Source organism: Sinocyclocheilus anshuiensis, unplaced genomic scaffold (genome assembly GCF_001515605.1).
Source record: "Sinocyclocheilus anshuiensis isolate Anshui unplaced genomic scaffold, SAMN03320099.WGS_v1.1 scaffold233, whole genome shotgun sequence".
Classification (NCBI taxonomy): Eukaryota; Metazoa; Chordata; class Actinopteri; order Cypriniformes; family Cyprinidae; genus Sinocyclocheilus; species Sinocyclocheilus anshuiensis.
The window spans coordinates 391130-404865 of NW_015540843.1; the positions used below are offsets into that span (position 1 = coordinate 391130).

Consider the following 13736-nt stretch of genomic DNA (forward strand, 5'->3'; position numbering starts at 1 on the left):
TGGGAAGATTTGCATAACGCCACCCAAATGTTCACGCAAAGAAAGAAGGCGTACCTTTTATTCTCGCTGTAGTATTGTTGTTGCCGCCATGTCGTGAAGGCGCCTGTGTGTTTCGTTGAGAAAGCGAAACTACTTTGTTTGGCCTTCCAAAAGAGGACGATATCTGCTTCGTCATGCCTGGAGCTGATCCGTGCTGGTTGCTGAGGAAATACAACAACTTTGCGCTGTGGATCACCGGATCGGCTTTCAACGTGGACGAAGCGGAGTCCAGCCCGGGGTCGTCACATGTGGTTGCCGCAAGCCTCCTTCGTCGAATCTGCCGGCCGCGCCGTTCTCAAGCCCGCCGCCTCTGCTCACTCTAGCCCTCCGGCTGTTCCTCACGCTAGCCCCCGGCCTCTGCTCACTCTAGGCCGCTGTGTGTGACGCTGTGTTTCGTTGTGAAAGCACTTTCACAAACCTGTATGTTGTTAGGATTTATAAACACAAAATGAGTAGGCCTATTCTGAAGAATATTTACACAGCTGTGCAATAAAATCAGGACATACAGCACAAACCTCTGGCTACTTGGATTACATGGTGCTTTTAGTACACCTTTTTAATGCTTTAACGTATTTGTCCCTTGTATTCTACTATTTTATTGAATAGACTGGAGCGGAAAACATTTTGTTATGAAAAGAAAAAGTAATTGGGTTTGGAATTGCAAAAGGGTAATTAAATTATAACGAAATGTTCATAAAAAAACTGGATGTTAATTTTTAGGAGAACTATCCCTTTAAATTTCAGAACAGACCTGATATGGACATATCAATATAAAAATGGTTGTAGTCACTTGGAGGTTTATTGTTCAAAAAACAGAGAAAAAGGTTGCAAATAATGGATGTCATTCACAGCCTAAAAACACACGTTTTACTGTGGTCTAAGTATGAGGATGATAAATCTCCCATGTTAATTAATTCACAGTATATACAGTATATTCACTCGTGTGAATTATATATTGGCCTAATAATTATCTGAGGATGAAAACATCCCAGTTAGTGTTTAATCACATCGCATACTTAAACGCATTGTATTACGTTAAATGTACGCAAATGTTTGCATCCCTGTATATTACTGTCGGTCTTGAAAGGCTTTTGTGAAATGTCTGTCAAATATTAAAGTTTAACTGCTTAGCATAATCTTACCTCGCACTCCGCTGAAAACTGAAGCCGTTAAACCGACGCGCTGCTTCTTTGCGAACTGTTAAGCCCGCCTTCTTTGATTTGATTGGCTAACATTTTGACATAGACGAGCGCTGTTAGAGAGCTGAGGCAGACCACGCTAAAAAAAATAACTTTTTTATGGTAACCATATTTTAGCAGTTCATAACACAGTGCAGCAGAGGAGCTTCAGGAATATAAAATATTGGGGGGGGGGACATTTTGGCCATATCTGATTATTGGGGGGGACTTGTGGTTACGGCCCTGATTTGTACTGGTTGTGGCCCGGGAAACAAAGGACGCATTTCATGGATGCATTTAAACTAGCCTTTGAAATTGGACAGCCTTCTTCATGCCGCTGTGATGCAATCATGCCGCTGTGATGTCATTAAATTCAGCCTTCGAAGAATGAAATATAGATAATGTGTGTTTGTATCGTAATTCCCAGTTAAATGGTTTACCCTTTTTTATTATTGTGACTATTTGTGTTTACAATTAAGAGAATGTACTGTTAACCTTTTCAGATTAAATGAGTTTTGCAGTTGTTATTAGATCATTTTCATGTGCATATCTGGTAATTATTGTTGATTCACAGCATGCAACAACATAATAATGAACACATGGCACCATAAATGCCAACGCCTTTTAAAAGTCTTTGGAGCAGCCTATCTTTTTTTTTTTTTTTTAAAAAGGGACATTTATTTATTTATTTAAAACATTTATAGGTCAATTTAAGAGGAGCTACTCCAAAAATATTAATTAATCCACATCTGGAATAGTAAGCTACTAGTGAAATTGAAAACTACATAATCTTAATTGGAATACTTAGAATACTAGAATATTAGACTCATGAAAAAGCACCTGTAACATTTTGTTAGGAATAAATGTTACTACGGCTTGCCATAGCGCTTGGAGAAAGCGAGAGAGTGAGGGAGGGCATTGCTGCTTAAAATGCTGTGAATGTGACAGCCAATCGACCAGACTGCCAGCCTCTGCTTGGGGAGGGAATGTGGAGAAACCTCCTTGAGGAAAATGCGCGCGAAGTGACGCGACACGCGCCGCTCTACAAGTGCTCTTACTATCTTCCACGAACAGCGCGAGAAGTGGGGCGTGAAAACGACTAGCCCTTTTGAGGGGACAAACATGACTGTGGTGCCCGGGGAGAACCTCGACGAGACTGTGGCATTGGCAGCCCTGTCCCAAGATGTTTACGACCCTGAACGGGCAGACCAGGAGTGCTGCGAGCGGGTGGTTATCAACATCTCCGGCTTGCGCTTCGAAACCCAATTAAAAACACTGGCTCAGTTCCCTGCCACCTTACTTGGTGACCCCAGGAAAAGAATGCGCTTCTTCGACCCTCTGAGGAACGAGTACTTCTTTGACAGGAACCGACCGAGTTTTGATGCCATTCTCTACTACTATCAGTCTGGAGGCAGGTTGAGGAGACCCGTCAATGTTCCTGTGGACATCTTTATGGAGGAGATCAAATTCTACGAGTTAGGAGAAGAAGTCATTGAGAATTTTAAGGAGGACGAGGGTTTCATCAAGGAGGAAGAGCGACCTTTGCCCGAAAACGAGTTTCAGAGGCAGGTCTGGCTGCTGTTCGAGTACCCAGAGAGCTCTGGACCCGCAAGGGGCATCGCAATCGTCTCGGTGCTCGTCATTTTGATATCAATTGTAATCTTTTGCTTGGAGACTTTACCAGAGTTTAGGGAGGACGGGAAAATGTACGAGGAGCACCTCGCATTCAATGGAACTGCTAGTTCAAAGAAGCCCAATCCATTCACAGACCCCTTCTTTATCGTGGAGACCCTTTGTATAATCTGGTTCTCCTTTGAATTGCTCGTGAGGTTTCTCGCGTGCCCAAGCAAGCCCGCCTTCTTCAAGAATATCATGAACACAATTGACATCGTGGCTATTATTCCCTACTTCATCACCTTGGGTCTGGAGTTGGCCGAGCATCAGGGCAACAGCCAGCAGGCGATGTCTCTGGCCATCCTGAGGGTCATTCGTTTGGTGCGGGTGTTCCGCATATTCAAGCTGTCCAGACACTCGAAGGGGCTTCAGATCTTGGGCAAGACCCTGCAAGCGAGCATGCGAGAGCTGGGTCTCCTCATATTCTTCCTTTTCATTGGAGTAATACTGTTCTCCAGCGCCGTGTATTTCGCCGAGACAGACGACCCCGACTCGGGGTTCAGCCGCAGCTACTAGTGAAATTGAAAACTACATAATCTTAATTGGAATACTTAGAATACTAGAATATTAGACTCATGAAAAAGCACCTGTAACATTTTGTTAGGAATAAATGTTACTACGGCTTGCCATAGCGCTTGGAGAAAGCGAGAGAGTGAGGGAGGGCATTGCTGCTTAAAATGCTGTGAATGTGACAGCCAATCGACCAGACTGCCAGCCTCTGCTTGGGGAGGGAATGTGGAGAAACCTCCTTGAGGAAAATGCGCGCGAAGTGACGCGACACGCGCCGCTCTACAAGTGCTCTTACTATCTTCCACGAACAGCGCGAGAAGTGGGGCGTGAAAACGACTAGCCCTTTTGAGGGGACAAACATGACTGTGGTGCCCGGGGAGAACCTCGACGAGACTGTGGCATTGGCAGCCCTGTCCCAAGATGTTTACGACCCTGAACGGGCAGACCAGGAGTGCTGCGAGCGGGTGGTTATCAACATCTCCGGCTTGCGCTTCGAAACCCAATTAAAAACACTGGCTCAGTTCCCTGCCACCTTACTTGGTGACCCCAGGAAAAGAATGCGCTTCTTCGACCCTCTGAGGAACGAGTACTTCTTTGACAGGAACCGACCGAGCTTTGATGCCATCCTCTACTACTATCAGTCTGGAGGCAGGCTGAGGAGACCCGTCAATGTTCCTGTGGACATCTTTATGGAGGAGATTAAATTCTACGAGCTAGGAGAAGAAGTCATTGAGAATTTTAAGGAGGACGAGGGTTTCATCAAGGAGGAAGAGCGACCTTTGCCCGAAAACGAGTTTCAGAGACAGGTCTGGCTGCTGTTTGAGTACCCCGAGAGCTCTGGACCCGCGAGGGGCATCGCAATCGTCTCGGTGCTCGTCATTTTGATATCAATTGTAATCTTTTGCTTGGAGACTTTACCAGAGTTTAGGGAGGACGGGAAAATGTACGAGGAGCACCTCGCATTCAATGGAACTGCTAGTTCAAAGAAGCCCAATCCATTCACAGACCCCTTCTTTATCGTGGAGACCCTTTGTATAATCTGGTTCTCCTTTGAATTGCTCGTGAGGTTTCTCGCGTGCCCAAGCAAGCCCGCCTTCTTCAAGAATATCATGAACACAATTGACATCGTGGCTATTATTCCCTACTTCATCACCTTGGGTCTGGAGTTGGCCGAGCATCAGGGCAACAGCCAGCAGGCGATGTCTCTGGCCATCCTGAGGGTCATTCGTTTGGTGCGGGTGTTCCGCATATTCAAGCTGTCCAGACACTCGAAGGGGCTTCAGATCTTGGGCAAGACCCTGCAAGCGAGCATGCGAGAGCTGGGTCTCCTCATATTCTTCCTTTTCATTGGAGTAATACTGTTCTCCAGCGCCGTGTATTTCGCCGAGACAGACGACCCCGACTCGGGGTTCAGCAGCATCCCCGATGCCTTCTGGTGGGCAGTGGTTTCCATGACAACTGTGGGCTACGGGGACATGTGCCCAGTCACCATCGGTGGCAAAATAGTGGGCTCTTTATGTGCCATCGCTGGTGTGCTCACCATTGCGCTTCCAGTGCCCGTCATCGTGTCCAATTTCAATTACTTCTATCACAGGGAGACTGAGCACGAGGAGCAGATGCAGTACACGCATGTAACGTGTGGCCAGCAGCAACCCTCGTTTGGTGAATTTAAAAGGAGTGACAGCAAAGCGTCCCTTTCTAAATCAGACTATTTGGATTCAGAGGATGGAGATTCAGTCAAGTACACCAACTGCAGCCCCCATAAAGCATACACAGGGAACCTTACTGATGTATGAATATAGAACGTCAACAATTATAAACCCAAAGAAGCGCACCTTTCTCTGTGAGTAAATTAAACCTTTCACCTTTCATCCTCATCCCTCGCGCTGGCTTGAGTAGATATGTGAGGAACACTTCATTTGGAAACGACGACAGTGGATTTTACTATGACGTGATGTGCGATTGTTTTCTAAACTGTCTTCCATTGTTGCGATTGTAGATCATCGAAGCGCGAGACGTAGTCATATAGGCCCAAAAATAAAAAGAGAATTAAATAGAACGTATGTTATATATAAGCAAGCCCGATTAAATCCATGTGTAGCACTTTATTCGTATACTAAATTTAGCTAGTCCACAAATTCTTTGGCGCGTGATCTGTTAGTTTTCCAGAAATTTGGTGTCTGCGATACAGACGTTTACATACAAATTGCTAATTTGAAAGAAATGGTAGGACCAATATGTAACTTTTTTTTTTTTTTTTTTTTCTAGCGAGGGCAGTTCAACTGCAAGGTCATTTGGGAAAAAAACGACTTGCCCCAGTTTATTTAAAATATTGTTGCAATAATGTGTAACGTTAAATTTGGAAATTTGAGAAATACATATCTCCGTGCTTTTTTGAGGACGATCAGTAGAACAGCAAACCAGCTTTGTGATTGTTAATTTTAGGAACACACTGCATGTTCAGGTTGTCACTGCATTAGCATTGAAAGGTTATGGCATCTTAAAATTACTTGATAACATTATTCAAACTATGTGGAAGCACTTCAGGGATAGACTTACACTGATAAGCAACACGAAGCTTCTTCATTTCTTCATATTATCAACAGATGTGTAGGGGATGAATGAGGAGAGGCTCGATTTCAACAATGTGCGCTCAAATCTGGACACGAATTCTTTTTAAAATACAGTAGCGTTATCAAGTGGACAAAGGTGGAAACTGCAAGTCTTTAAGATACTACATGTGTTTCCATAGCAACTTTCCAGACGGTTCTGGTGACATTGGGCTATTATTGTTCCCTTCATTTATTCACATGAAAGATGGCTTCTGGTGCTTTTATTTTAAAACAAGGTACATTCATATATTCAGTTAAATGAAAAAATCATCAACCCTCAGGTAGGCAGGTTTACATTCTTATTAGGCCTAGTTAAACTAAAAGAGCCCAGAGGCTTATCCAATATATCAAATGTGAATACAAAGTAACAATATAACACCATATAGTCCACATCCATAATAATGGAGAAACATCTTAATTTCTGCACTGCAACAGCGTTGAGAGGGGATCATGAATTCAGCACAAAAAGGGATTCATTATGACGTCACTGTGAGAAAGGAAAATCTCATCTGCCTATTGGCTGCACTAGGATAATCAATGCCTGCAATGTCAGTAATGGACTAACTGAAAATGGAAATAACTAAACAGATTTGCGAACACACAACATCATTCACATCATCGTTCAGACAGGAAGAGGTATGTAAACTGCACAACCCTGAAAACATAACTGTGTATGTGTTGTAAACTAGGCTAACTTAGAATAAGCTATTTGTGAGAAATATTTATATTATGTTCTGTTTCTAATAATAATATATATGAACATAATACTTTTAGGCCTATATGCAAACAATATAATTGCAAACAGTATAAACTGGAAATATTGACAAGTTTTGAGAATTACGTCAATAACACACACACACACACACACACACATGTTTGTTTTTGTGAATTGTGGGGACATTCCATAGGCGTAATGGTTTTTATACTGTACAAACTGTATGTGCTATTGCCCTACACCAACCCTACACCTAAACCTACCCCTCACAGGAAACTTTGTGCATTTTTACTTTCTCAAAAAACTCACTCTGTATGATTTATAAGCGTTTTGAAATATGGGGACGCGGGGTAGTGTCCTCATAAGTCACCTTCTCCTTGTAATACCTATGTCATACCCATGACATTATACAAATCTGTGTCCTCATATGTCACAAAAACGCGCGTGTGCGCGCACACACACCCACACACACGTTAGTTTCTGTGAATTGTGGGGACTTTCCATAGACTTCTATTACTTTTATACTGACCAAACGATATTTTCTATCCCCTAACCCAACCCCAAACAAACCTAACCCTAAACCTACCCCTTACAGAAAACCTGTTTACATTGTTCTACTTTCAGATAAACATCATTTACTATTTGTAATCATTTTTTTCCCTTGTGGGGACTGCAGGCCGGTCCCCGCAATGTCAAAAATATCAGGTTTTACTATACTTGTGGGGACATTAAGTCTCCACAATGTAGCATAAACAAGTACACACACACACACAAAGTGAAGATAGTAGATATTTTAATTTTTATATATTTTTTTTTTACATTTTTTGTTCATGGACAGTTTAAATGATATGAGATATTGTCTTTCAGAATTTGAATATTTGGTTCTGTGGAATGAAATGTGGAAAGGAACAGGATCAGACTTGTTACATAAAAGTGTCATTTTTTAGATAAAACATAATCAACAGAGCTCGGCACCACATTCTTCCAATACAATGCACACTAATCATAAATTTCACTCCTAATAAATCCTAAAATATTTGTCCAAAAAATTTTAGTAGAATCATAAATTGAAATTGAAATTGATATATATATATATATATATACATATATACATATACACACACACACACACACACACACATATATATATATATATATATATATATATTTAAATACACACACACACACACACACACACACACACACACACACACACACACACACAAAGAGGAAATACCATTTAAAAATTTTTTCATGTAATGGTTTGCAGGGTATTAAGTTTAAGAAATATAATGTACACTATTATTAATTCCTGTTTTCATGTAGGGAACAAGCACATGATTTAATTAAGTTACACAGCAATATGACTATGTCTATGTCTATAAATATAGTAGTTTAAAGAGTAAAAGTGTATGAGATAAGACTTGCGGTATGCAGATTACAAAACTAGAATATTTAATTCTAAAACAACACTACAAGTTACAATTGTAGACTTTCTTTCTGTGTTGTTTGTGTACACTAGGGGGCGGTATGTGTCTGATTTATCACTTTGTCAATATCCTTTCTGTAGATTTAGTGTTTGCTGGTAAAGCCAGAATTTATAATTCAATTGAGCCAGTGTAAAATAAAGTTTAAGGCATTATTTATGTTTACCACATTATCTATAAATAAATTACTACAATATAATATTGAACAGTGACTGTTCTTCAAAATAAAATTTACATTTAATAGTTGTTCTTTGAGGTAACTGTTTCAGAGTAACAAATTCAGAGGAACTGTTACTATATTATGTTACAATGTATAGTAAGATAATGCAGAATAAATAGCTAAAATTGCATCTTGAATATGTAATATATATAACTGTAATAGCTGAAACCTGTCTGATATGCAAGGTTAATGTGGCATCCAGTTATCATAAACAGTCACTGAATTCATTGGGGAACAACCAAATATACATTCTCATCAATCCAATTACAGAATCCTTAAACTAGTTCCATAAACAGCAGTGCACAGCATAAATAATGTTGATTAATAAATAGATCTTATATTAGATGCATATTCTTAACCCAGGGTCAGTCCACGGCAGCCGTGGGACTGCTGTGCCAGGTTACATGAGGAGAGAGTGGGGGTCAGTGGCGGCTTGCTAGGGCGTCGCCCTCCCTGAACCACACACACAAAATAATAATTATATAAATTATTTAAATTATTAAAATGTATATTTGTATGATGTGATATATTAGAAAATCATCTGTGAAAAATATTGCAACGCTTGCTGTAATTGTTTGATGTGCCAATGTGCCACAGCCCCACCTCAAATATTTTTCACCAGCCGCCACTGGTGGGGGTATTTCCTGACCCACTTTAACATTGTTGTGTTGCATTGATCATGTGTGTTTATTGTTTTATGAGGGAATGCTGGTCTGGTCACATGAAAAAAAAAAAAAGCAGAAATAAGACTGATGTATAAAGACCCCCGACGTCATATTGTATTGTGTGTTATAGATTTTACACACACACACACACACATGACTGCCATGTTCACTTCAGCAAAGGTCATGTTATTTCAAGCTGTGGATACTTTCATAATCCAGGAACCTTTGGCACTTACAGTTGATCAGTGGCCATCATGTGACTCTCATATACCTCCTCGTGACCCAGGAATATTGTCCCTTAATACTCTGTCTAAGGATCTGAATACGCACTGACAAGCACGGGTTTTTTTTTCTGCTGGAAAATATGGCAAGCAAGACACAATAAGAGCGACTGCATAATGCTGTTGTCATGTGTGGCACTCGTGCTATTGGCTTGTGTTACAGCTCACAGGTGTTGAATAGGTCAGTGTGACTTTGTGGCTTGCTGCAGTTGTTGGTGCAGTGAAAATGAAACAGCACGGCTTTAGCTCTGGCTTTCACAGGGATGATATTTACATGGTTGCACGGCAGCACGGTGTTGATATTCCTAAGACAGTCTAGTTAGGGTTTCCTCTGAATGATTCAAATTTTTAAACTGATTCAGCTAAACTGCTTAAAGGGATAGTTCACCCCAAAAATGAAAATTCTGTCATTATTTACTCATTCTTATGTAATTCCAAAACTATATGACTTTTTACTTAATTAATATATGTAATTATTCTTTGAAATATTTAATTTAATTTAATTTATGTTTTGGAGTATTAAAATATGTCAGTACTTCATAATCAGAGACAATTTACAGTTTAAAAAAGTAATAAAGAAGCAAAAAAGCCTGTTGTATAATTGTATAATTTCAGTTTCTGACAAAGATTATTTATACAACATAACTAAAAAGTTAAATAAATAAAATTGTATTTAACAATTTAGAGTAATAAACAATTGTCAACTATTTTTAATATCAGTAGTGTTACCGCAATACAATAGCACCAAAAGGATGGAGTGCCATTAGCCAATCAGTGTCATGATGTTTATGTTGCTGCAAAGTTAGTGTCATTTTCCAGATTAAGTCAGTTTAGAATTATTAATTCTATTCTTATCTGACAATGTCAGTGTAGTTAAATTGGCAATATTACATGTCTTTTAAGTGAATATTATGTTAAACCCCAACTAAGCAAGCCAAAGGTGACAGTGACAAAGAAGCAAAACTCCATCAGGTGACAGTAGTGGATTATAAAAACCTGGGGTAACATCTAAAAACTGAGTAATATCTACATGCTACAATTTCGTTTGAAATATTATAATTTTTAAACGGCCAATTTGGATGTTGTTGTTTATTACGATACAGTCAGTGGTGTTACTATCAATGTCTTACTGTCGATGTTGGCGGTGTTATTGGTGTTAGTGGTGGTACCATTACAACTGGTGGTGTTACTTTCAGTGCTCTTACTGTCAGTAGTGTTACTGTTGCTAGTGTCACTGTCAGTGGAGTTTCTGTTGATGGTGTTACTGGTGGTGCCATTACTGCTGATGGTAATACTGTCAATGATGTTACTGCCATTGCTGTTACTGTTGATGGTGTCACTGTCGATGGTGTTACTGCTGGTGGTGTCACTGTCAGTGGCGTTTCAGTTGATGGTGTTACTTTCAGTGGTGGCATTATTACCAATGGTGGTTCTGTCGATGGTGTTACTGGTGGTGCCGTTACTGCTGGTGGTGTTACTGTCAATGACGTTACTGCCAGTGCTGTTACAGTCGATGGTGTCACTGTCAGTGGTGTTACTGTTGATGGTGTTACTGCTGGTGGTGTTACTGTCAATGACGTTACTGCCAGTGCTGTTACAGTCGATGGTGTCACTGTCAGTGGTGTTACTGTTGATGGTGTTACTGCTGGTGGTGTTACTGTCAATGACGTTACTGCCAGTGCTGTTACAGTCGATGTTGTCACTGTCAGTGGTGTTACTGTTGATGGTGTTACTGCTGGTGGTGTCACTGTCAGTGGCGTTTAAGTTGAGGGTGTTACTGTCAGTGGTATCATTACTACCAATGGTGGTTCTGTTTATGCTGTTACTGTTGGTGGTGTCACTGTCAGTGGCGTTACTGTCGATGGTGGTTTTACTACCGGTAATGGTGCTGTCTATGGTATTACTGGTGGTACCATTACTGCGGATGGTGAAACTGTCAATGATGTTACTAACAGTGCTGTTACTGTTGATGGTGTTACTGCTGGTGGTGTCACAGTCAGTGGTGTTTCAGTTGATGGTGTTACTGTCAATGATGGCATTACTACTGATGGTGGTTCTGTTGATGCTGTTACGGCTGATGGTGTTACTGTCAGTGGTGTTTCTGTTAATGGTGTCATTGTCAGTGGTGTTACTGTCGATGGTGGTTTTACTACCGGTAATGGTGCTGTTTGTGGTATTACTGGTGGTACCGGATGGTGATACTGTCAGTACTGTTATGGTCAGTAGTGTTAATGTCAATGGTGTTACTACCAGTGGCTACTGTCGATGGCATCAATGACAATGACATTACTGTTAGTGATGGTGTTACTGTTGATGGTGTTGCTGTTCAATGGTGGTGTTACTGTTGATGGTTTTATTACTGCCGGTGCTGTTACTGCCAGTAGTTTCACAATCAGTGCTGCTGTTGCTGAAAGTGTACAGTTAGTAGTAACATTATATATTTGACTATAATCAAATGTGGCTAAGTGTTTACATTTTTGTAAAAATCTTGCAGAAGATTTAGGTTTAACATGTTATTATTTATTTATACATTATACATTATTTATTTATTGAGATGTTTTTCTATTCAAGCTGCACTACCACCTGCATTTGAATATTGTGTGCTATGCCACGCTGCTGTGACAGACTGACTGCTCAGTGGCAGTTGTGCAGTGTAGAACAGTTGTCCATCTAAATTACGTTGATCACTGGCTGTTAATATTTATGAGGTTTATATATGGGTTTGTAGTAATCATATTGGTATTTATAGATGCAGAAAACATCTTTAGCTGAAAAATGAACATTTTCTATTCTTCATTGCCCAATTCTGGTTGCTGTTATGCTCTGCAACTTTATCATGCATATCCAATATGGATTAAAACATGTTCAGGTCCCATTTGACCTCTAAAAGTTGTGTTACTGTGAGCTGTTTCCCACTCTAAAAAAGACAATATAATTTTGTTGAGTGTTTTTTACCATTAATGGCAGCATAACAAATAATATCATTATGTATAATAATACAATTTAACTAACAATTATGTCTTAATGCAGGGATTCCTAAACTTTTTTATCAGCCAAACCGCTTTGACATTAAAAACACATTTGCATGTTAATGGTTCTCTGATTTCAGTTAATGGTCACATGGCATGCAGGTAAACAAAAAAATAATAATTCTTCTGCTGCTGAAACATCCATGGAAAACAAATAAACAAAAAACAGACCACACCCTGATACCAGCTGAAATAGTTGCTGTTTTATTTTACAGTATGGGAACCGCCCCCTAGTGTACACAAACAACACAGAAAGAAAGTCTACATGGGAAACCATGTCTTAATGTATGAATTTGTATGAATTCATAATGTATGAATCTCATTCAAGAACTCTTTCTATACAGCCTGTTTATCTAATGTACTCTAAAATCAGTAGCTCTGGTCGTGGCTTCTGGATGTTCCAGTCGTGCTAACATACACAATAAAATAACAACTTTTAACATCTTTTAATATGCAATGGGTAAGATTTCTGTTCTCTCTTTGTTTACAGGTACAGTCATTAAAATGGACTACGTGGGACAAAACAAACTTCATTTAAACCGCATTCACTTGTTCCTATCAAAGGAATGATGCACAGTGTCTCAAAAGGAATCATATTGTCAAATGTGGAATCTAACCATGAGGAAATAGGACAACGTGGTGAAGATAAAGAAGATGTTTTGAAGTGCGCTGAGGTAGAAACTATTTACTTGAAATCACAGAGTACATGCACAAACAATTTGTGAGATGCATCTTGATGTTTATCTGCCCCTAAAACAACAACATGCTACTGGGACAGGTGTGTGTGAGTATGTACACGTGAATATGTGTCTTCAGACCAGCAGTGTCATGTTTAAACGTTACAGATCATGTGCTATAACCAAAACATATTATGGCATGCATGGAAAGCTGGGCATGGAATAAATCTTGATTATTATGTTAATTAATTTTTTATTTTTCAACAAACTCAGTAGTCATTTTAAGTGGGAACAACTATCAATGACAACAAATTACTTGACTGTTGAGGTTAACATTGTTAAATATTTTTTATTTTTTTAAGTATCATAGGTTTTATATAAAAATGGAATCGGTTAAACTGGTGAAAGGTTATTTTTCTAGCTTTTTAAAATTTTGCTAAATCATTTTCAATTTTCTTTCTTTTTTCCACTCTATTTTGCCTACAGTGAAAAGGAAATGTGTATACATGTAGAAATTCTGTCATGATTTCCTCCTGTAATTGTTTATGCAGTACAAACACTGAAACGCAAAGGTTGCTGCAGGTTTGTGTCTTTATTTCTTTTATGATTATTGATATAGTTTCATAATCACCCATCACTGAAAGCATCT

At 39.6% G+C, this 13736-nt stretch overlaps 2 protein-coding genes across 2 annotated transcripts in view; both read left to right on the top strand.

Moving 5' to 3' along the window:
- LOC107687574 (potassium voltage-gated channel subfamily A member 3-like) overlaps window positions 1-3407 on the top strand; it is an 8726-nt gene extending 5319 nt beyond the window's left edge. The window contains exon 3 of the mRNA XM_016484961.1: window positions 2425-3407. Coding sequence (XP_016340447.1) covers window positions 2425-3407 — 983 coding nt within the window. The remainder of the gene's footprint in view (window positions 1-2424) is intronic.
- A 226-nt stretch (window positions 3408-3633) lies between these two features.
- LOC107687569 (shaker-related potassium channel tsha2) lies at window positions 3634-13328 on the top strand. Its single transcript, XM_016484956.1, has 2 exons — window positions 3634-5244; window positions 12901-13328. Exon 1 carries the CDS (start codon window positions 3761-3763, stop codon window positions 5195-5197), a length of 1437 nt encoding a protein of 478 aa, XP_016340442.1. The 5' UTR covers window positions 3634-3760; the 3' UTR covers window positions 5198-5244; window positions 12901-13328.
- The last annotated feature ends 408 nt before the right edge of the window (window positions 13329-13736 follow it).

What these genes read in the sequence shown, in the direction of transcription:
- LOC107687569 (XM_016484956.1), top strand. Translation starts at nt 3,761, where the DNA reads ATGACTGTGGTGCCCGGGGAGAACCTCGACGAGACTGTGGCATTGGCA.